We start from the raw sequence: 25596 nt of genomic DNA on the forward strand, positions 1-25596 counted from the left end.
TGCTCTATGGGAACGTTTCATGAGCTGACAGGAAGCTAATCTCCAACAGTAAGGACTAGAATGTCTTCCCTCTCCCTCTCCACTGAGTCATGCTCATCAGCACGCACCATGTTAGCCATCCACCTTCCTTCCCATGACCTCCCTTTTCCCTCTGGTCATGGCCCCTTTTCTCACCTTCCCCCTTTTAGCAAAACTCTTCAAAAGAGGACTTTCCTGGGCAAGTAGGAGGAGAAGGGGAAGATGAGGAGGAGGGCTATAGGTACATATGAATGAGCTGTGAAATCAGCACCTAGTCATTAATCAACCCTTTCTGGAATTAAAAAGAAAAATAAAACCCAGGCATCTGATATTCTGAAAGAGTTTTCAAATGCATCAGCAACATAATACCAACCTGCTTAAACATTCTTTTTAATTTACTCCTCATAGACAGTGTCTAGCCACCACATTGCATACACCCCCCCCCATGATTTCAGACATCAAATATTAACACGAAGTGAGTAATGCAAAAAGAAAGGAGGTTAATCAGACATCTGAGAGAAAGAAAAAGCAAATAAGACTGATTCGATGAGAGCTGTTAATGAGGCCTTTTGTTTTGGAGGATTAATTTGGGAGTCTGATGACTACTAGGAACATTTAAGCTTCTCAGATGACTGGTGGTGATTACTATCAAGCTTCTCTTTTTAATTGAAGAGATGCCATGCTTAATTCTATAGTTTTATAAATTTCAGATGTTTACCTGAAATCTATGTCCAACCTAACAGCGTGGAAAACTTTCCCTATTAGCACCCTGAAAGGCCTGCTCTTGATGATCAGGACTGGATGATGAGCACTGCAGGCTGTGAAGAGCTAATGTTTAAATACATTACCCTAATACTCTTTAAGCATTGCCAATTGTAAACCTCATTAACTCCCAGCATGTGGCCAGGGCCTGGATTTCTTCACTACAGCCTCACTAAGTGAAAACAGGTATATAAAAATGACTTGATCATCAACATTATTATATCCTCCCTCACCTTGTGAAGTGTTTAAAAGGCCTACATTTTTCACCTTCACCTTTATTTAACAGGACAGCCATTTAAAAACGCTTTATCTTATATTTTCATTATTAACATCTTTATTCCTCAAGTCTCATATTGGGAACTGTTCTGGAACATAGTCTCTGCTCTCTGAACTGAAGGAATTGTTTGTGGGTGCTGATTACATTGCTATCATCTTGATTCAACAAAATGTGGGGTAGGCAAGGCAGTAAACTAGAGCTGTGAGGCCACCCCTGACAAAGCAGGACATCTGACATTCCCCTTTTCAAATCGGTTCTGACAGAACTCTTGTTCTCATTGAGTGCTAAAAACAGCAGTAAAGGGTTCAGGGAGACCATGAAACAAAGAAATACATGAGTGATAGCAGAGGATACCCAAATTCTCCTCTAGCCTCTGCACACACGTTTGTTGCACGTGAGGATCTGCACACAGATATGCATAGCCACACACACACATAAAACACGACACATACAGATACCAAATGAAGGAAAAAGAAAGAAGCTCCAGGAGGGCCAAAACCTTGTTTTCTCACTTGCCATGACAGTGTCAATGTACACCACAGTGCCACAGAGCTAGGCCCACAGGGCAGGTGCTGCGACAGATATTGTGTGGCTGCTGGGCAGAGCCCAGCCAGAAGCTCCCGGCATGAAAGGCGGGACCAGTGCTGCCTCGTGAACCACTAAATCAGAAATGAGAGCTACAGAAAGAAGGGTCCCTTGGCCACCATGCTAGAAGTGTTGAAAGCAGAAGTTCCTGCAGTGCAGGGCACTTCATGTTTCTGCCCAAGATTAGCCCCAAACTCCACAGAGGTAGTTTTCAGGAAAGGCCCTCCCTCATGAAGACAGCTCACCTGGCAAATGTCTGCATCTGCCAAAAGCTACCACTGGAAAAATAAAGGTTTTTTTTTCTGCATCAAATCTGTCTTTGATCAAAGAAGAAAAAAAATCTTTTCTATAAACTATAATCTAGTTGCCCAGCGAAAAAAGCTAAACAAGAATATTAGTTTTCCACAGCCGCTATATAATACATTACAACAAGGAAGTAACACCAGTGACGAAACGCCTGTGCTCTCACATTCACTGTAACATTAGCCAACATCATGGCAGCAACCTAAGCACCCATCAACAGACAGTGAATAGAAATGTGCCACACACACACACACACACACACACACACACACACACACTAATATGAATACTACTCAGCCTTAAAAATACTCCCTTCACTTGTGACAACTTGGATGAAGCTGGAGGACACTATGCTAAATGCAATAAGCTAGGCATAAAAGGACGAAAACCAAATACTCTCAATTATATGTAGAATCTAAAAAAGCCAAATGAAAGTGGAGAGGACAGTGACAGTTACAGGGGGACAGCATGGGGGAGGAAGTGTTGACATGATGTCAGTCAAGAAACACAAAATTTAGACAGGAAGAAAAAGCTCATGTATCATGACACCATAGTTAATAAAAATGCATTGTATACTTGGACACTCTAAGATGTAAGTGCTCCTAATATTTCAAAAAGCACATATGTGATATAATAAACATATTAATTAGGATGATTTAATCCATTCTGTAACCTATATTGCAAAACATCATGTTGTATATAATAAAGAGGTATGACTTTTATCAATTAAACATAAATAAACTGCCAAGTGTCATGGCACACACCTTTAATCCCAGCACTCGGGAGGCAGAGATAGATGGATCCCAGGAGCTACCTGGGACTATAGAGTGAGTTTCAGGTCAGCCTGGGTGAGAGTGAGACCCTACCTTGAACCCCCTCCCCCCATAAATAAAATTAGTAAGAAATTGGTTGGAAAGATGGCTCAACGATTAAAGGTGCTTGCTCACAAAGCCTGATGGCACAGGTTTAGTTCCCCAGTACCCACATAAGCCAGATGCACAAAGTGGCACATGCGCCTGGAATTCACCTTCAACAGCACTGGGCCCTGATGTATTCTCATTCTCTCTCTCTCCCTCTCTCTCTGCTTGGAAATAAGATATTTTAAAGTAAATTTATTATTATTAAATTAATTAACTAATTAATTAATTACCATAATCTGGATGACTTAACACAATAGGAATAATTCTGTCACAGTTCTGGGATCCAGAAGTCCTAAATCAAACTGTCAGCAAGGTCAGAGCCTCTCTCCAAAGGGGAAAATACATCTTTGCTTCTTCCAGGTTTGAGTGGCTCTAAGCATTCTTTTGCTTGAGGTCACATGAGTCAGACCTCTGCCGCTGCATCCACTCTAACTCCTCCTATTCTGTCAATCCTCTATCTTTCAAAGACACTTAGGGTGGAATATAGGCCCACCCAGATATCAATACTAACAAACTTTTCATCTCAACATTCTTTATCATATCCCTCCCTAGGCCCGTCTTTCAAACAAAGCAAGATTTATCAATGCCAGAGAAGAGGCAGAGAAAACTGGTAGAAGGGAAATAATGCACAGGCATTCTGTCAAGTGACTTTTATTGTTCTATATCACATAGTCTCTCTCCTACAACCGCCACAGAATTCCTTCTTAATGATTTGGAACCTTGAGATTTTTCTGCCTCCTATATCTACATTTAAATGTACAGGAAAATTTAAAGATGACTTGGGAAGACTATAGAAAAGTTATATCCACAGAACTAAATTGAAATTAACTCACAATATTATAACTGACTTAAATAATGGCGACATGCATACAAATTCTTGTACATTTCTATATGACCCATCAATTATATTTCATGAAACTATAATGAAGTCTTTAAACTAGACAAAACATAAAATGAAAGTAACATTGAAGGAAATGTTAAAACACTATTTCTAAAATGATGGATTAATAGTAACAAGCAGAAAAAATAAGAGACAGGACAGAATATGTTTAATGACTTCCTGATCATTAGTCAAAAGATAGCTGGTTTGAGCAAAAACTGAAGGAAGCTTTGTAGAAGTCAACATACCCATCTTTGGTCTGATCCACCACACCGCTCAACAGCTCCACAGTCTTCGGGTTAGGCTGGCTTTCTCCAAAAAGATTCAAATATCGAGCAACAAAGTCATTGGGAGACATAAAATATTCACCATTTTTTTCAATGCTTGCATACTGTTAAAAAAAAAAAAGATGGGAGAGAAATATTTCTTCATATATTGGACTCATATGTAAAGGCTGAAAATATTTACAGGGTAAAATATAAGATATTATAATGTATTCTTCATGACAGTTATCAGTGAGCGGTTCAAATAAAAAAAAACCAAGGGCTATATAGATGGCTTGGCTGCGAAGCCTAAGGACCCATGTTCAACTCTCCAGATCCCACGTAAGCCAAATGCACAAAGATGAGGCAACTGGAAGGTTACAGATGCCCACTAGTACAAGTGACTGAAGTTCAATTGCAGTGGCTGAGGCACTGGAGCACCAATTCTCTTTCTCACTCTGTCTCTTGCTCTCTCTAAAACATAAAATAATAATTACATTTTTTTAATTTATGCTTATCAGTGGTTCTCAATTGTGAGCAATTTTTCCCCTTAGAGTACATATGGCAAATCTGATGACAATCTTGACTATCATAACTTGGGGAAAGAGGGTGCTGCTGGCTCACTCAGGATGATCCACTACAAGAGAAAGTTACCTAGCCCAAAATATGAACAGTGCTGATGCTGAGAAGCCTTATTTGCTGAAATTCAACAGAAAAGAACTATGCTCTATCTTTTTTTACAAGAACATATAGTTTTTCTTCTTTCAGTTTTTCCTTGGTGCAGGGCTTTGCTATAAAGCCCAGAGTGCCCTTGAACTTGAGATCCTTCTGCCTTAATCTCTCAAACACTAGGGTTGTAGGTTATATACCGAGCGACAAATGGCTTTGCTAAATAATGAAACTAATTATGAGGTACTTAAAAATTGATCGTGAAGTGCCAAAATGAGACAGTCCTATAGTGCCATGCATTGCAATGTAGCAAACCCAAGCCCAACTCAATGCAGTCAAACAAAATTTAATCTTAAACAACCTGGACCCACCAAAGGGTACTCTACCTCACGACTTTTCATTTAGCCAGTCAAATGCAGCTTCTTTGTCTTGCTTCCAAAACACTTTCTGAAAGCTTGCCTTCTCATCCTCTTCCTGGATGTCTAAACCACTTACAGCTGCTGAGTTCCTGAATTCTTAAAATGTTAAATAACTCACTCGAGTTTTAACAGGTCTAGGTTTATCTTTTCACAGAAACCATGGAGGTTTACCACCTGAGAGGGAGGATGACAAACTGAGCTGACTTGGAGCCACATGGCATCTTCCTCTAGAATGGGAGCCCCAAGGCAATGTCTTCTTACTGTAGAGCAGTTACTGAGATGGCCAGTCAGAACCCGCTAGAGGGAGACTTCTTCACAGAGTCCTTCCCAGACTTTCAGTAGGATCAGTGCAGCTTTAATAAGAGAAGTGGCTGAGTCCTGTCTATGGGGCCTAAGGGCTGTGGGAAATTCTGAGAACCAGCATGGACATCTTATGACATCCTAGTGGAGCAAAGTGGGTCTCCCAAGTCCTAAGATAAAACAGTAAGGGTGGGGGAACACAGCAACTGAGAACAAGGGTAGCTGAGTGACAGGAACCACATGGTCAGACAGAGTGATAAGGTACACAGTGAAGTGGGGTACCTCTATAACCCCAGAGCTAAACATGATCAAAAGTATTGATAAAAGGGCATAGGGAGGGGGCTCAGGTAGTGAAGTGCTTGCTGTGAGAACCGAAGTTTGGATCCTCAGCGCTGTATTAAATGCTAGACATGGTGGCACATGCCTATAATCCCAGCACTGGTGAGGTGGAAATGAGGTATCCTCAGGGCTCACTGGCCATTTAGACTAGCCAATCAATAACACCCAGGATCAGTGAAAGAGAGCCTACCTCAAAACATAAGGTGGAGAGCAGCTGAAGAAGACACCAGACATCAATCTTTGGCCTCCACAACACACACACATACATGCATGCACGTGCACACACACTTGTTTAAAAATCCACTTGTTATTTCTACTTTATATCTCCAATTCAGACAAAGCCCTCACTTAACAGTGTTTGGGTCCCAAACCATGGTTCTGACCACCTGAAAGGCCTTGCTTAGGTACGTCACTAATGTTTTCTGGGGCTCTGATGCTTCATCTGCATAATGGGCATAATATCACCAGCACCATTCAGCTACTGCTAGAAACACCTGAAAAAAACACACAATACATACAGTAGGCTTTCTATAAACAGATGTTCTATAATATTGTGTGTGTGGCTTTTGCTCTGTCCCACTGACTCACATCTGCTGCTGCTGGGACAGTACCAGGGCATGGTGCAGTAAGGGCTCTCTCAGCACCAGCTACCCCGTCCTTGGCCACTGCCCAGGGGAGGCCCTGTCCAAATGCTAGGATATTATTATCATCAATGAATATTTCTCAGATAGTCCAAAGAGATGGCCCAGTGATCTCACTGTCCCTCTGTGAGCGTATACCTCACTTTATTTTGATTTTCCTAAATGAAGCTCGACAAGCCTGAAAGAGAAAGGATATACCAATGCTAATTATACTAATCCAATGACTTAGTTGCACCTACTTTTCCCTATGAGAGTGAACAATTTATTTGTAAATAAAATTAACCTTTTTTCCTACCAATAGACATTTAAATTATTCCCACTTCAAGGTATTAAAAAAAAAAAAAACTAAGGTAGCTATTATTCTTATATAACTTTTGCCCAAACTCCTGACAATTTTCAAAGGCTAGACTCCTGAAGAAGAAACTGTTGAGTCAAAGGATATGACCTTTAAGGCTGTTGGTACTTATTATCACACTGCTCTCCAGAAGTGATTGTACCAATCCACACTCCCACCAACAGAGTGAGAGCATGTTCTCTCCCCTTTCTCTGTCATGTCTGTTGCAAATATTTTTCAGTTTCATATTTTTATGTGATTGAGTAGATAGATTTTTTTTTTCTTTGAAAACGCTTCTACTACTTTTCTAGCCTTAAAAAGTTGTCTTTTCTTGTTTCAAGGCAAAACATTCACACAATGGTTTTTCTAGCATTCTTCAAGTAGGTTTGTATTTACCTTTAAGTCTTAGTATATCAAAGTTTTGCTACAGTGTGTGATTTGAGGTAAGGATCCTCCAACTCGCTACTTAATCAGTTGGTTGTTCTCAGATTACAAACCAAATCACTGTTCCTCCCCCTACTCTTTAGGGTAAGTATTTTTCCCACATTAGATTATAATGGTCACCAGAAAGAACTTCCAATAGCTCCATCCCTAGAACCAATTCAGACAAGCTGGCAGTGGCTCCCTGGGGTCATATGTATTCTGAGGCTGCCTGAAACTCCACCAGAGGATGCCAAAATGGACTGGCAGTTCCTGCCATCACCACATCACGAACTGCTTTCAGGACTGTCCTGATAAGGCACTTGGGGTAACAGGGCCCCAAAGTGAATAGCTTTGCTTATCTAAACATGGGAACTGTACTTGGCCTATAGAGGAAAAACCACGTCATTATACCTTACCACAGGTCAGAAACATCCAGAGAGCCTGACCTTTCCTTCTCTCTGCCCCCTTAGAGAGCCCTACCACTTGCTTCTGAGAAGGCCCTACACCTTGACATAAGGACTGCTATACCAGTGCTCAAAAGCTTACCTGCAAAGTCAAAAGGCCCAGGTTCAATTCCCCAGGACCTATGTAAGCCAGATGCACAAGGTGGCTCATTGATCTGAAGTTCATTTGCAATGGCTAGAGGCCCTGGTGTACCCATTCTCCCTCCTTTCCTGCCTTTCCCTCTCAAATAAATAAATTTTAAAATTAAAAAACAAAACAACCTAAGTCTTGAAGTGAGCATCTCCAAACCCCTCTTTCCTCTTTTGTCAAGAGCTCTGCCTTCCTTCTTTCTTTCCCTTAAGCTCCCCTTCTCAAAACTCTAAACTATAGTAAAATCTTTCTCAACCTTACCCCTTGGTCTATGGATTTCATTACATAGAATTCATAAGACACGAATCCAGAGGCACCTCAAAATTATTGGTTTGTTGGCATATATTGGCGCATTGGCAGAGAACCCCAATTCCTGAATCAGAGGAACCTCAATTCTGTATCACTTATCCATTGTGGAAGGGAACATGCAACTCACCTTCCACAACCATAGAAGAGGATCAGTCAAGACAAAACTTTTATTCCTATTGTTTTCACTATTTTGGCCTCAACTTTCCAGACCAGTGCCTTACGTAGTGAAACTTGTTCAGTAAAGATCTTTTGAAAGGTTCCATGGCTTGCATTACTTTATTCTTGGAGGCTTTAGTAGCTTGATAAACACACTTTAATTTTTTCACAAATGACCCTTAGAATCATTGTCAAGTAGCTATCCCACTAAGAAAGCAAGATCAAATAGCAGTAAAACACTACAAGTAATCCACATGATAACAAACAACAACAAATATTGGCAAAAATGTGGAACAAATACTTTCATAGTAGTGGTGTAAGAATCAACTGATAAATCATTTTAGAAAACAACTAGGCAAAATCTACTACAATTGGACATAGTATATATAACCACAGACTAAGCAACTTCAATTGTAAATAAACATCTAACAATTTTTTTATGTAAGCTGGAGGGATTGCTCAATGGTTAAAGAGGCTTGCTTGCAAACCCTGATGACCCAGGTTCAATTCCTAAGTACCCACATAAAGCCAGAGGCACAAAGTGGTACATTCATCTAAGTTCATTTGCAGTAGCTGGAGACCCTGACAGAGCCTACTTTCTCTTTCTCTCTTGCAAGTAGATAAATATTTAAAAATTCTTTACGTGCATGTGTGTATAATTTTTAAAAAATTCAGAAGTATACACCCCAACATTATTTGTAATGGAAAAAATTCTAAAAATAGTCAAGATGTCAACCAATAACCAGAAACACATATGAGCTGTAGTAGTCACACAATAGAGTATAACACAGCAATAAGAATAACAGAACACCACCACCCTCTGGCAACACACACATGAATATTATACTTAAGATCAAAAGTGGAAGAACCAGACAGGGTTGAGGATGGAGCATGGTAGAGTATGAGCCTAATATGAGCTAGGGCTTAGGTTTAATTCCTAGCACTACAAGAAAGGAAAAAAAAAAAAGGCACCAGGTAGAGGACTACAGACTGCCTGACCACATTTTAAAAAGTGGAATCGAGCTGGGTGTGGTAGTGCATACCTTTAATCCCAGCACTTGGGAAGCGGAGGTAGGAGGATTGCCCTGAATTTGAGGCCACCTTGAGACTACAGAGTGAATTCCAGGTCAGCCTGGGCGAGAGTGAAATCCTACCTTTAAAAACCAAAGTGGAATGGAATAGCAGGCAGAATTGAAGTATAGCGAGAGAAGTCAAACAAAAGTTACCCTTGGAATAAGTGGAAACTGACTCACTTTGTAAATAACATGGAAACGTGCTTGTGGTTTGTGCCACAATGTGTGCCCACATTTATACATTAACAGTTTACATTTGAAAAATTAGAGATACATCAGCCTCTTTTGCTTAGAGGTGACGAAGAAATAATTTCTTAATTATAAGAATATGTTAATTTGAGCACAGAAAAGAGTTTTCATCAGTGAAGAAAAACTGCTTATCGGCAAGGCAAGAGTTTAATAACTACCAGGAAGATGGAACCTCACATCACAATCTATGGAAGGAAGCTGGCCATGATAAGAGCACTGAAGAGGGTTACTGACCGAGGCAGCCTGTGCTGTCTTATAAATGTGAAGGCCTTTAGGATTCCCTTTGTAATAACACATGTTACCACTACAGCCAGTAAAGACAGAAACAAAGGGGGTATGTCCCTACAGTGTAGGTTCCATGACAATGATGGCAGACCATCCTGCTCCAACTAGCCTATAAAATAAGCCTATGAACTGTGAGTGATGTAGGTCAGAACAATTATCATCCAGCTGGCCAGGAGTCATGCACGGCCTGTACAGAAGAACAAATTCTCCTTGACATTTTTCTAGCCACTGAGAAGCCATGTGCATACCAGGTCATGCCATCTACCATTTTCTACCATGCTTCCCTGTTATATGGAAGAAATAAATTTAATTAAGAATACAAACATGGATTGGTCTTTTCTGTTATTAGGGAATCACTGTTCCTTTTACTGAGTGCATGATGTGAAAAAGATACTGTGATTATTTATTGAAGATACCAAACATTTAAGGTGAATTACAGTTAATATGTAACTGGTAATTAAATAGGTCAGTATGTTTTTATGTATATAAAAATGTGATGAATATTAGTTTAACTTAAGTGATGATTATGTGGTATTTATTATTCTATTTTCTGTTTGTTTGAAACTATCACAATAAAAAACTAAAATATAATTAACAACTTCCTTTCTGTTGTATCATGTGAATACATAACAAACATGAGCCCTTTGAAGATATCTAAATGCTAATACCATGATCTTCACCTTCTCAGCCTCCAGAACCTTGAGAAATAAATTTCTCCTGTTTTTAAGAAAAAAAGAATCACTAATGGTTAATTAAATATATGACTACTGTTAAAATGAAAAATTAATATAGCATATAATTTTTCAACAAGTTGGCTAAAAGGTTTTTTGCTGCTGTTGTATTTCTTAAAATGTGAGTCTGAATTCATGTAAACAGAAGGGAAGGAGGGCACAGAGGAACAGAGACAGAAGAGAGGGAGGAGGGGAGGACAATCAACTAAGACAAGCTATATTTCAAAGGCCAAAGTGATACCTAAACTGTGCATGTTAACTAAAAAATAATGGCAGGTACATGAAAACTACAGGTACAATGACATACATTAGAGGACAGGGGGTTTAATCACAGTCACCAAACTGCTTACCAAGAATACACAAGACCTGGGTTTGATCCCAAGCACCACATAAAATGGGGGCAAAGGAGCTATTCACACAGTGCTGTTATAACAACAAGACAGAGGTGACAAGTAAATACACATTCATGAAGAATGACAGGTAACACAGAAAAAGAGGAATGTCACACAATATTAAAATTTGTTAAAAAAATTAGAGAAATACAATTATCATAAAGGCATTCATACTATATCAGATGAGGGAAAAAAAACTATATAAAATAGTATTTTGCTTCTCCTATTAAGGAAAAACTTGTATAGGGAGGGAAGAAAGACAGAGAAAGAAATTCTTTATCCATGCTGAGATCAAAAGATACTTTGGGGGCCAGAGAGATGTGGTTAAGGCGCTTGCCTGTAAGACAATAATGCAAGTTTGATTCTCTCTAACTAGTGCAGAAGAGAGACTGCCAGCATACTTCACAGGGAATTTTCATTAGGGAGAAGAATTAAGTCAGAAAAATTTATACTTAGAAAAAAAAATCAGCCAAATAGACAGGTTTGCAGAATGCTACCACTGATCTCTACTTAAGGAATAGCCTGGCAGCATTTCCCTTCCAACTCCTTCCCCACATCATCCATGGTAGAGTACACAAGGGATCCTCCCTATGCTGAGCAGAGGTGGGTTTGTTTTGGTACCATCCTACCCAAGCCTGATGAGGTCACCGTGACCTGTGCCAGATCAAAACTCCCCTCCACAAACTGCTGATGCTTCAGGTGCCCTCCTTCCCCTCATCTCTTCAGACTCCAAGTCACACAAAACTATCACTCAAAAGAATCATGTAGTCCTTGATCTGCTACCAAAAGTTCCACCTCCAGCCATGAGTCTTGGCTGTTCAGAACTCTACACAGAATTCCTGGTCTACTTGAGCCAGGGACTTGCCTGACAGAAGCAGCGGAGGTAGCAGCTGGCAAAGACATGGAATTCCATAGGAAGCTTTAGGAACTGCTACATGGCCTCAAGAGTAGACACAGCCATTCCTAGAATCTTTCTGATGGATGACTCCACAGACCAGCATCCAAGCTATACAACTCAGACACTGCCCAACTGTTCTCATTTTCTGTCTGAAGAATGTTCACAACTTTTTTGATTGTTTTCTTGATTGTTTTTTCAAGGTAAGTTCTTACTCTAGCTCAGGTCGGCCTGGCCCTCTGTAGACCCAGGCTGGCCTCGAACTCCTACCTCCGCCTCCCGAGGTATACTAGGTGATGCATGTGTCTTGAATTCATTCCTTGCAGTGGCTAGAGGCCGTGGTGTCCCCATTCTTTCTCTCTCTCTCACTCTCTCTCAAATTAATTAATTAATTATTTTTATAGAATTTTTAAAAGAAAAAGAGTGATTATGGGGCTGGAGAGATGGCTCTCAAGTTAAGGCACTTCTTTGCAAAGCCTAACAACCCAGATTTGATTATTCAATATCCACATAAAGCCAGATGCACAAAGTTGTGCATTCATATATAGTTTGTTTCCAAAAGCCCTGGTGCACATATTCTCAAGCTATCTACCTCATTCTCTCTCTCAAATAAATAAATAAATATTTTAAAAAGGAGATTACAATTTCAAGTTCACAAACTTTGATCCACTGCTCTAGGCTCCTTGGCAGTCCACCCCAGTGCCCTTCGTCAATATCATTCAGAATTATGTCTGACTCTTACAAGGTCCTTCACATATCTCTTCCCAATCATGGTGGGCTCAACAGGCAAAGCGGTAGACATGAATTGAAGGAAAATAAGAATGCCTGGATGTTTTCTGGACTTCCCTCACCCAGGATTATCTACGATTTTAGAATATCTTGTTATTGGTCCTTCTTAGTTAAATGAAATTTTGTAAGGATTCCACTTTTAAAAATATAATCTAAGTCAGGCATGGTGGTGCATGCCTTTAACACCAACACTTGGGATGCTAAAGTAGGAGGATCATCAAATCACTGAGTTCAAAGCTACCCTGGGGCTACAAAGTTCTAGGTCAGACCCTATCTTGAAAAACAAACAAACATATACACATACATTCATACGTGTATATACATATGTGTGTGTGTGTGCACTGAAGGATAGATGAAGATAGATACATAGAAATACCAAACCTCATTATAAATTTATCTATTCTTCCTCCTCTGAAAACCTTCCTTTCCTCCTCCGTTTAACCAGTTTCGTCTACAATCTTTATCTTTCCTTTATTAAAATTATTTAATTACAAGTATTTATGAATCAATACCAAAACATTGCATATAAGTTATCTCACTGAATCTTTACATGGTTACAAACTTTTTATTATGAAAATATTTGTACATATACAAGGTAGAGAAATCATGTAATAATACTAATATTCAATTTTCTAAGTTCAAAAATTATCGTGTACTGCCTGCTCATTTCCCCACCCCACCAAAAGTAGATACCTCTAAAATACTCGTTTTCTGGGGCTGGAGAGATGACTCAGCAGTTAAGGCACTTGTTTGCAAAGCCTAATGGCTCAGGTTTGATTCCCCAGTGCCCACATAAAGCCAAATGCACAAAGTGATGCATGCATCTAAAGTTCATTTGCAGTGGCTAGAGGCCTTGGCATGCCTATTCATCTCTCTCATGTGCCTTGCAAATAAATACAATAAAAAGTATTTTTAAAAAGACTGTATTTCTTATAATACAAATGTCATTATCCAGCCTAAAATTATTTACAATTTCTTAATAACAAATATTATGTCAAGGTTCAAATGCCTTATTCATTCTAATTCTGTGTGTGTGTGCGTGTGTGTGTATGTGTGTGTCTGTCTGTCTGTCTGTGTGTGTCTCTGTATCTTAACCTACCTTTCCCCTTTCTCTCTCTCCCCTTCTCCCCCCTCATCTCTTCAATGGTGATGGGCCATCAAGCAGTCTAAGGTTAAGCCACATCCCCAGCCTTCCTTTTGTTTGTTAACACGAACACATTTTAAAGAGGAAAATGAGTCCCAGGGAACCAATGACTCTCTGCATCACAGCTGGTACATATCACTTCTCATGTGGCACTCTGATGCCTCTTTCCATTCAGCACAGCTGCCATTTCATAATGTTTTGAGAATGCCCACTTAATTTATTTTTTTATTATTTTTTTACAAAAATGGCCTATTCTTTTTTGTTTTTTACTACATTGAATGACCTAAAGGTGTTTTGGTGTTTGAAACCTGGGATAGATTTTTATTATATTCATCATTTACTGCCCAACAACACAGAGCAGGAGGAAGTACATACAAGCAATCAAGGAAATAAGCTTGTATGGTATCCAGCATACACTGGATTCTAGGATCATTAATATTGAGCTTCTTTCCTCAAGGTACCACAGTTGTAATAAAATGACAATTGCTGTGACAGTAAGTAAAACAATGGTCTTCTTTCAGTCCCCTTTGGAAGAATAGAGAGGATTACCAGGATATTGACAAACAGCTTTGAAGAGAATTCTTAAGAGGAGAAAAGACATCACTACCAGCCCTTAGAGGCCAACCTTCAAGAGTTAAATGAATTACAAATCTCCTACCTCCTTCTCAGTATTCTATGTGACATGTGAAAATATAAACCATAAAGCTGGGCATGGTGGCACACGCCTTTACTCCCAGCACTCAGGAGGCAGAGATATATGGAACGCCTTGAGTTCAAGGCCTCCCTGAGACTACATAGTGAATTCCAGGTCAGCCTGAACTATAGTGAGACCCTACCTCAAAATATATATGTATACACACACATATATACATATATAAAAAACCATCTTCCCATCACCAACAATTGCCTGTTTTCTATAGACTTTAAAAAGTACAATTATAAAGGATATCCTTCATAAGTCCTACAATAAGATATTTTGGAGGATTTTTTAGAAATTTAACAATGAAATAAAGAGCTGTTTAAAATAAACTTTCAAAGTTATAGAACACAAACCAAATAAGAAACAAAATAGATTCTTTTATACTGACCTTCAAAAATATTGTTCTAAGCTCAGCTGGATCTGCTCTCTTGGTTAAAGCCACCTATAAATAAACATAAAAATGTTTATATTATTAGAACAAAGCTGAGAAATCAAGCTAGCAGACTGAAGGAAAATAAACTTCAGGTTAGAAATTAGTGGATTTCATTTTTATACTTAAAGTACCAAATTGCTGCCAGTGTATAAACCAGTCCCCAGACTTTAAATTAGACACCATGTGGCTTTGAGAATGATAACAGTCTGTGCAAGAAACCAGTAAAGCTCCTAATATTCAGTTTTTTTTATATATACAGATAGATAGATATACAGATATAGATACACACACATATATGTATATATAATTTTTTAAGTTGAAACAGATCTGTAAACACCTGACATTTTACAACCCTACTCAAGGGTAACACACCTTTACACATGAGAATATTAAATATAAAAATACATTTTCTAACTAGGCAAAAGAACATATTTCTTAAAACAAGTCAGTGAACTAGGCAAATCTTAAAGAACCAAAGGGAATTACTTCCCACAGATCCGCCATGCAAAGGCAACACCAGCTCCTTGGACATGCCAAGGACCTTCTCCCCCTCCTCAACTTTCAATAAATCATGTTTCCAGAGGTGTGACTATTATTCTCCACACTCTAGAAATACAAGGGGCTGTGGTTACCTTCTATGGGTAAAATTTGACAGATTAATTCAGAATAGGTGTTGTGCTTAATTCTCCAGGCCACAAAGTCCAAAAACATTACTAGGGAAAAAGCAAGACAAACTTGATCATGACTGCCCCAGGCCAACACAAAAGAACCGTTATGTAGAACCAAACAGTGGGCTTATTCAGTGTCCCATCACCCAATCCTATTGGCAAAAGTGGTCATGAGACTGAATTCTCACCAAGCACAGTATCACCCCATGATACAGCCAAGGAGGGGCTCCTGGAACTATCCCAACATTGGAACCATGTCCCTAACCAGCGGGAGATTTATGCAAATTGTTCTAAATCCCTTCTGTGTGCTTGCAAAGGCTCTTCTGAGATTTCTGGACAATAGGTTCTCTGTCTTTAAATATGGAACTGCCAGAGTTCCTTGGCCTGCCACTGTCAGGAATAATTTTATTAACTAATCATCGGAATGGGAGGTAGTCTCTCTGAACCCACTCGGTTGGTCACCGTGTTTTGCAAAGCCAAGACTGATAGTTCTTTTCACTTCAGTAAATACCTAAAACCACCAATGCTATTTTTACTCTTGAAATTGTGTAATCTTGCCTTAAATCTTAAATTAGCTAGGATTCTTTGCTGTTCAATGTAGCAGGGAAAAATAAGACTGCTCACCAACCTCGCGATAATGAATGAAACTACTGGCATCTAAGTTTCAGAAGAGGATTCCCCACTGTTGGTAAAGTGGGGTGAGATACAGGGTCCTACAGAAGATGACATAAAAGTGACTCCACCCTCCACTTTCAAAGCAGAAACATTCCCTCCTCCAGGGAAAAAGTACCACACCTTTTAACAGTCCCTATGCGACTTTTTTTTTAAGACACATGGTATCCTAACTTCTCAGTCATTTCTCCATTTTTAAAAGCAAAAGAATTTTCCACAAAATAAAACCGTTTGCTCTCTACGAATACCACTTCCATTAATATCTCCTTGGTTTGCTATGCCATATACTTTGTAAGGACTTTCCTGGGTACTGCTAGAGTTCACAACCCTGACCTAAATTCCCACGGCTGACTGCTTACTGATACTATATACAGTGCTCCTGACCAGAACTGTACTTCTCTGAAAGAACACACGTTCACTTTGAGTCCTCACAGCAAGTCTAAACGCTAGGAATCATATGATTACGCCCATTATTTTTTTTCACAGAAGGGGAAACCAATGCTCAGAAGAAAACAGTTCCCCCAAAGTCAGACAAAAAGCCAACTTGTTCTTTCATTTCAGGATCTGAGTCTCCCACCTCCCACATTATGAGCAGCTTCAACATGACCCTCGTTCTGGTCAACTGGGAATATTAAGACTCCTGTGGTTGGGACCAGGAGACATTGCAGAGAAAGCAGAGACATTAGTATTTCTTTCAATGCTAGCCTGACAACCAGCTCCTGGAAGATGGCAGCAGATACTGTGGCCACTCAAAACTCATGAAGGCAGAAATTCAGAGGCTACAAAAAGCTCAACACTAAATCACACTTCTAACATGAGCAACAGGGCTCAGGCTCAGAGTGGTAAGATTGTAAGGGCAGGCAGGATTAGCCCGAGTCAAGGTGTCTCCCAGCAGAGACTGACTGAGGCCTTCAAGACCTTACAGTGAAGACCAATAACTCCACTGAGGGGCCCTCCTCAATGAAGAGGGGCTAGGGAAGACGGATATAAGAGTATAACCTTTTTAAAAAAATAAATAAAATTTGGGCTGGAGAGATGGCTCAGTGATTAAGCAAAGCCTAATGACCTGGGTTTGATTCCCCAGTATCCATGCAAAGCCAGATGCACATGCATTTGTAGCTTACTGGTAGCGGCTGGAGGTCCTGGTGTACCCACTTTCTCCCTCTTTCTTTGCCTCTCTCTCTACTTACAAATAAATAATAAAAAAATAAAATCTAAAATCTAGTTCAATAAAAAAGAGAATGTGGTTTGCCTGTTATGGTAGCAAATATCTGGAATCTCAGCATGTGGGTGGCTGAGACAGGAGTATCTGGGCTAGTAAGACATTTTCTCAAATAAACAAAGAATACAGCTTTAGTTTCCAACCCTCCTTAAATGGAGTGTGAGTTAAACCAACTGGATGGGTGAACTATATACCCTCTGACCACTCAGTCTAACTTTCCTCACTGATAAAAAGTGGGAAGTCCTGGATAGCTAGAAAGTATGGAGTACCAACAAGGCTATCCATTTAAAGCACTCAGCAAATGGTGTCTAACATTGTTTGTATTATTATCTAAAACTCTCTATAGTCTCCCATGCTCACACCTTAAAAAAAAGAAAAAAGAAAATCACAGTGATGAGTAACCTGCTTCATAACTTCCAAGGGAGAAAGTAAGAGACAGAAGAATGGAACTGAGGGCCCACAGAGACTTCAGAACCTGAACAAACATGAGGCCATGGTAACCCATCACCCTCTCTACCCCTGTCCTACAAAATGCTGTCTCCTAACAACAAACTCCAAGTCATACAGGTAGTAAGTGGTTCATTATTACTATGAAGGCTGCCACAAACCTACTCACGTCTGTACCAGTTCCCAGGCATAGATAACTATGGTACAGGAAGGATCAAATTCTGTTTCTTCTAGCCTTCTGGGCCTTGTTTGGGTACTAATTCTACCTATGGTCAACATGGTCAAGCCATGTGGTTATTCAGAATTTCCATTTCGACCTCTACCGCCTATGCTACAACTATAATTCTTCTCATTTAGCTACCTGACTTTCATTATTCTTCTTCTTACAATTATCTTATTTTTTGCTATTTGCATTTATAGAATAGACTGCAGTAGAGACTTAACCTTAAAACAAGATGTTTACTTTGTCCTAAGTAATTACCCTTAGACATAAGAAATAAATCAATACAAAGAAAAAGACCTCTTTGCTGATGGTAGTTAAATTCACACAAAAGGGGATTTTATACTTAGATAGCATTTACAATTCCAAACTTAAGACAAAAAGACACACAGAGCCAGTAACCAAAGGAAAAAGTCTGCATTAATGTTTCTTCCATATTCTGGGAATTGTCAACTGTTACTTAACTTTGGAATGGAAATTTCAGGTCAATTCCATGAATCCATGTTCCACGGTGGCAAAATTTGAGAACCAAGAAATATATAATGCCTTTTGACAAGATAAACACTAGGTCATCAATAACATTTACAAAGTATAAACATGCTAGGTTTAGAAAATTTTTAAGGGGGCTGGAAAGATGGCTTAGCAGTTAAGGTGCTTGCCTGTAAAGCCAAAGGACCCAGGTTCGACACCCCAGGACCCACATAAGCCAGATGCACAAGGTGGCATATGGGTCTGACATTTCTTTTCAGTGGCTAAAGGCCCTGGTGCATCCATTCACTCTAAATAAATTAAATAAATAAATAAATAAAATATTTTTAAAAGAAAGTTTTTAAAAGTGAGACAGCCAACAACACTTCAATAATTGTTTTTTTTTAATTATTTTATTTTTATTTATTTGAGAGAGAAAGATAGACATAAATAGGCAGGTAGAAAGAGAGAATGAGAGCACCAGGGCCTCTGCCACTGAAAATGAACTCCAGATGTGTGTGCCCCTTGTGCATCTGGCTTATGTGGGTCCTGGGGAGTCGAACCTGGGTCCTTAGGGTTTGCAGGCAAGCACCTTAACTGCTAAGCCATCTCTCCAGCCCAAGAAAACACTTTTTCTGTTGTTGTTGTTTTGTTAGAGAGAGATAGAGATAAAAAATGGGCACACTAGGGCTTCCAGACACTGGAAATGAACCCCAGATGAACACACCACGTGCACCTGCCTTATATGAGTTCTATGGAGTCAAACCTTGGTCCTTTGGCTTCACAGGCAAACACTTTAACTGTTAAGCCATCTCTCCAGCCCCATGGATTTTTTTTTTTAAAAAAAGGGGGGGAGGAGGGTAGGCCGGGCGTGGTGGTGCACACAGGAGGGAAACAGCAAAAAGATCTCTCAAGACAAATTCACTCTCGATACTTACCAAAGGTAACACCAAATACTGTACCAAAGGGACAGTAACCAAAGGTAGGGGCTTGCTAGTATAAAGATCCCTACATTTAAGAATACTTTTTAAGTTGCTTGTTTACCCTTGAATCAAGCCACAGTCACAGGCTCATTAGTGTAACAACTTGCAGCAGCACAGAACTGTGCACTCAAAGCATCTGTTAGGTCTAACAGAGGGCACGTAAAGCCAAGTGAAGAACATAACATTCTACAAGACCAGGCCTGGTGATGCATACCTGTAATCCTAGCATTTGGAAAAGGAAAGGAAAGACAGATCAGGAATTTAAGGTTAGCCATGGCTACACAGAAAGTCTGATGGCTACTTGGGATATACAGGAGATCATGTCTTGGAGTGTGGGGGAGAGACAAGAAGAAGAAAAAAGAAATTGTATATAAAATAAGGTAACTCCTTTGAAGAATCAACTGCAAAGAAAAGTGGGGCACTTTTTATCTGACACTGGAAAGCTCTGCAGATGTGAACCACAGATCTCCCTGCAGAGGTCTTACCCTTCAGATCATCCCAGTCCCTGCTCCTTAACGGATGACTGAGAAGTCTTCTAGATGAGTGAAATATCAGAGATTTGCCGTAAAATAGGTAGCTCCTTTCAGATCAGTGGTTCTCAAAGTACAGTGCCTGGACCACGAGCATAAGTAACAACTAGGAACCTTACAAATGGAAACTGTCAAGGTCCAGTCTAGACCTATCTGGGAATGGGGCTTCAGATAATGTCCAGTTTGACAACATGGTTTAGTACTTGAGCTCTCCATCACTTGAAGAGTTTTAGGTCATCTAAGAGCCAAGCTATGCCAAAGGGCCCTGGATCTAGAATTTCTGGAATGAATAATTATGGTTTAAATAGAAAATGTCCCACACCAGCTTATGTATTTGAGCTCTTGGTGCTCTTCCGGTGGCACTATTTTGGATGGTGGGAACTTGCTGGAGAAAGTGGTCACTGGAAATAGGCCTTGAGATTTATATCCTGGCCCCCCTTCCTATTTGTCTTGTGTTTCTTTCTTGGTCTGCTCAGATGTCACCACCACAGGCATGAGTGGCTCCTGCTTCCATAACTTCACTACCATGATGGCCTATATAACCTTTAAACTGCAAACCAAGATAAATCCTGCCTCCCTTGCGTAGCTTAGGTCAGGTAATTTATCACATCAATGAAAAAAATACCTCATGCAGGGCACCTTGAAAGCTTTCCACAAGATCAAGTGGACAGGCACATAGTCACTGACTTGGAGCCAAGATGTTGCTGACACCAACTGAACAACACAGCTCCTCTTCAGCAATGTCTCTCCAACCCCTTTTCCAAACTTCAAAAGTCTGTAAGTCAAGATGAGAACTGGCTTGTTCAGAAAATTCTGTGTCATGCTTATTTACCTTAGATATGAAAACCAGAAGTACCACTCATCAAAAGCAGGCCACCATATGATATGTATATGTTTGAGAAAGTGTGTGGTGACAATAAAAATGAAGAACTGCAGTAGACTTGTTTCTACAGAACCATGCATATAGAAAGACCTGAATCCCAAGAGGAGGTGCTGCTGGGTGTGACCCAACAACTCAGCAGCTGGGACCTTCGCTCCTCCTCCATGTTCCTGTACTGCAGGGTAGAGATAAAACTACCTTTCCCAGACTCCCTTGTGGTTGAGGAAGTAGCAATCAGATAAAATGGGGTGAGATTTGCAAGGCAACAATTCGGAAGGTACAGGGTCACACTTCTGCTGATTCCGCTAACAAATACCATTGGTGGAAGTGTCTAGTTTCCCTGTGGCACTGTCCTGGCTCCCACATCACTTGCAAACTGAAACACCCTCCACTTAGCAGGAGACAGCCTGACTGCTCCTTTGGTGGCCTGTTGGCTATGAGCCCTGGAAGTTATTCCTGAGAACTCGGCCTCAAGCCTGCTTCTTCACCTTACCAAGTTCTGTAAGCTATTTAATACTGTGTAATAAATCTTCCTCAACTAGAGTGTTCTTCTTAAGTGAACCTTGACTGATACAATCAGTTATTGCGAAACAAAGTCTGGAATGCCCTAAAACCACAGTTACTGTTAGCTGGAGGGAAGAAAGAGGTATCTCATCAAACTCAAGAAAATCATTTGTTACTGAGCCACTGAGTCACACACCCCTTTTGTTAGTTCCCTGAGCTCAAATAATTGGGAGAATAGTAATTATGCAAAAAGGTATTGAAATATAAACTGCCATACTGACAGACTGTTGTGTTAAGCATTCTTCAAACCACATTTCTCGGCAACCAGCCCTCAAAGTTCATATCACTCAACAGTTGACTTATAAAGCATCAGACACCACAAATGTGAACCTGCTGGGTAATTACAGGGGCAGGTCATTTCAGGGGTGTTGGAGATGTTTATCAGAACAATTCAGTGAGTTTTGATGTATGTTGGCTGTAACTCTGCTCTATTGCTGACAAACATTAAACAACTCTAAAACCATCATGATTTCTGATACTAAGGAGTAGAGTCTAACAGCTTAGAAAGCAATGGCAGTGCTGTACCTGTGGGTTCTGTTATGCTCAAAAAGCTTTGCCCACATTAGATTGTAATTCTACTACTACTGTCATGAAGCTGAAGCTAACATCCCAGCAAATGACCCCGAGAGTAAGAAACTGGTAAGTAACACTATGTATCCTTTCTAAAATACACATTTTTCTGTTTGCACTCTTAACTACCTATCAGACACTAGGAGTTGCACACCCACACTGACATAAGCAGACAGCAGCAGCTTTAGAAGAAAAACTTGGGTTCCAGCCACACTTCATGACCTTGGGCAAGTCCACTAATATTTGAGTTTTAGATTACTCATTTAGAAAATGTGCAAAATGCTAAGAAAAATCTACTTTATCAAAAGTTCCTAGCAGCCAATTAGAATGTCGGAAAAGTACCTTATACATTTCCAGTTGATAATGCTGGCAATGATTAATATTAGCTAATCTGAAATAAAACAAAGCAAGTTAACAAGACACTGTCACATTGCTCCTCCCAGATATGAAAAGTGAGGAGGTCCAACACGCACTGCATTTAGAACTTGGAGGTAGGGAGAAAAGAAGCTTATTAACACACTATGGGAAGGCTAGGGATGTAACTCAGTTGACAGTGTTTACTTATCATGCATGAAGCCTTGGGTTTGATTTCCAGCACCACATAAAACTGGGTATGATTGTGCATGCCTATAATCCTAGGAGGAGACTCAGAAGTTTAAGGTCAAACTTGGGAACATAGTTCAAGGCCCATTTGGGCTACATGAGATCCTGTGACATGACAACTGTCTCATCAGGAAAGCTAGAGAATATGCTAAGGCCAAGGAGCTACCAGCATTGCCACACACTACCCACAATGGCTCGGTAAGAATCAGACTCACACGGGCAGTAGGCCAAGGTGGCTAAATAAGCTCATGACATGAAAACCTCTCATCCTCCTGCTTCCTCATGTCACCCTCTTCCTAATCAAAATCTCAGTGTGAGCATCTTCCATGTAGAGCCTGGGTCACTGGCTCGTGTCCTGCCTGCAAGGGAAGCCCGGGACTGAGTGCTGACTCCTAGGTTAAGAGAGGCAGGTTTGCTAACATGGGTTTTCACTCCAACACAGAACCAGTGGAACTCACTTCCATTGCCACCAAGAGCTCTACAGGCAAAATACAGATAGATCAGTCCCGGGTCCATACCTTTGCCACAGAGTCACAGCTCAGGGGGTCTGATTGCCTTATATCAGGTTTCTCAACATTGACTATAAGATCTAGTGCCCATTCTCTGTTACAATGTCAAATAGCATTCTTAATCTCCACCCACTAGATACCAGTAACAAGTGACTCCTCACCAGGCTGGAGCAACCAAAAAGAAAAAAGTCTCAGGATATTTCCAAATACCCCCAGGGGGGTAAAAAATCTATCCCACCCCAGGTGCCAGTCACTGTGGTAACTGGTGATCCTCTCTGCTTGTTCACTTATGCAACACTATCACCTGTGAGAGGCTGCAGCATTCCAGGCCTACTGCCAGGTATTGAGGTGGCAACGCCCAGTGAAACAGAGACTGATCCAAGAGGAAGCAGACTGAGCAATGAGTGGTTGGCACATGGCATATGATGATGACACATTATCACAAGACACAGTGGAGGCAGAATTGAAATCATAGAGTTGGATCATTTATTACTGATTATATCTACAACCAGGTAACTTTTACTAGGTCCTTAATTCTATGTCAGGCCTATAGCTCAACAGCACTTTACCTCAGATCTCCTTTAAGCATCTCCTGAACACTTTAAGGTGATGAGTCACTAAAGCAAACAGTTTTCAGAGGAGGAAGCTGAGGTATTTGAGTCTTAAATGAGTACCTGAAATCATAGAATCAGAAAGGACCCCAGAACCAGGTCACTTTGATGCTAATTACAATACCTGGAGATGTTCCCAGAGTTTGACAAGGAAGAGTTCTAAGCTCTCCTGATGACTCCTATCAGACAACAGTGTAAGTGAAATTTAAGTCCCTTTGATTTGGTGTTAAGATTTAGAAATGCCTGAGTTCAGTGGAAGGCATACCTGCCTAATGCAGAATATTACTTTCCAGTATTATATGCTGAACTATGTCTCAATTTTTTCTAAGCATCAAGATTACAGCATAATTAGAAACCAGCTGCAATTGTAATTACCCCTCCCAATATAATTTGTTACATATTAGCAAGTGTCAAATTACTACTGCTCCTTAAGTGAATAAAAACTGATTGTGCTATTCTGAAGAGGGGAATGCATGTTCCTGGTGGGGAACAAAGGAATATAAAAAGTATATGACATATTTATAAGATGCTGAAAGGCTCTACTTAGGGGATCTCAAGTTACTGGAGCCCAGATAATGCCATAAAAGTTAAAATGGCTTCTGAGAGAGAATAGCTAACTTAATAAAATACAGAGGGGGAAAAAACCCAGAACTGAAAAGACAATAATAATGTTGCTTGCACTACATAACATACTACCTTTTCAAAATTCTGCTAGGCATGTACCTCACCTAAAAGAAGAATAGTCAAGATTCCAGAGAAAAGAAAAAGAAGGAAAGGAGGGCTCTGCAGTCAGGAGCCCCTCCCAGTGACTGCAACCTGCCGTCTAAGCCTCCCTCCTCCACCTTCGCCCACAGCCCAAGAACTTTTGACAGGACACCAAGTAACTTTCCTGACTTCAAGTCCACAGCTAATACTTCTACAAAGCTTACTATGCCTCAGGCTCTGTTCTAAGTTTTGCTGTTGACCCTCCTAACAACTCACTCCAGCAAAGTAGTACAACTATGCCCCTTTGACAGATGAGGATGTTGAGGTACAGATGGGTGCAGTAAGTTGCTCAAGTCACACAGCAAGTATGCATACAAAGAAATAGCTTGTACTACAAAGTTACCTTGTCTTTCAAATAAATAAAGCCAGCAAGGGAGAGAGAGAACTCACATCCAAGACATATCCCATAACCATAAGGTGTGGGGCTTACTTACCTGAGAATTAAAACACAGAGTGAGCTAGGTGTGGTGGCACACGCCTTTAATCCCAACACTTGGGAGGCAGAGGTAGGAGGATCACCATGAGTTTGAGGCCACCCTGAGACGAAACAGTGAATTCCATGTCAGCCTGGGCTAAAGTGAGACCCTACTTCAAAAAAAAAAAAAAAAAAAAAAAGACTGAAACACATAAACACAGGTGAAATTCATAAAGAATAGGTATTTACTGAAGAATTATTATAATGTTTTAAGCATGTTTAAAACATGTAGCTCAGCTGGGGGTGGTGGTGCACACCTTTAATCCCAGCACTTGGGAGGCAGAGGTAGGAGGATCACTGTGAATTCGAGGCTACCCTGAGACACCATAGTGAATTCCAGGTCAGCCTGGGCTAGACTGAGACCCTAGCTCGAAAAAGAAAAAAAAAAAAAAAATGTAGCTCAGTTGATAAAAGTGTTTTGTTTAGCATTAATAGGAACCTGGGTTCACGCCCTGTCACCACAAAAATGGATCATGGTAATGTACACATGTACCTTTTCCTGGGTTCAATCCCCAGCACAAGAAAC

The 25596-nt window shown here is 40.2% G+C and overlaps 1 protein-coding gene across 1 annotated transcript in view; it reads right to left on the reverse strand.

Annotated features, from left to right (window-relative positions):
- Slc25a13 (solute carrier family 25 member 13) overlaps positions 1-25596 on the reverse strand; it is a 185629-nt gene that overhangs the window by 145521 nt on the left and 14512 nt on the right. The window contains exons 2-3 of the mRNA XM_045160892.1: positions 14839-14892; positions 3994-4136 (exon numbers count right to left, since the gene is read on the reverse strand). Of these exons, the coding sequence (XP_045016827.1) occupies positions 3994-4136; positions 14839-14892 (197 nt within the window). The remainder of the gene's footprint in view (positions 1-3993; positions 4137-14838; positions 14893-25596) is intronic.

Source organism: Jaculus jaculus, chromosome 10 (assembly GCF_020740685.1).
Source record: "Jaculus jaculus isolate mJacJac1 chromosome 10, mJacJac1.mat.Y.cur, whole genome shotgun sequence".
Lineage (NCBI taxonomy): Eukaryota > Metazoa > Chordata > Mammalia > Rodentia > Dipodidae > Jaculus > Jaculus jaculus.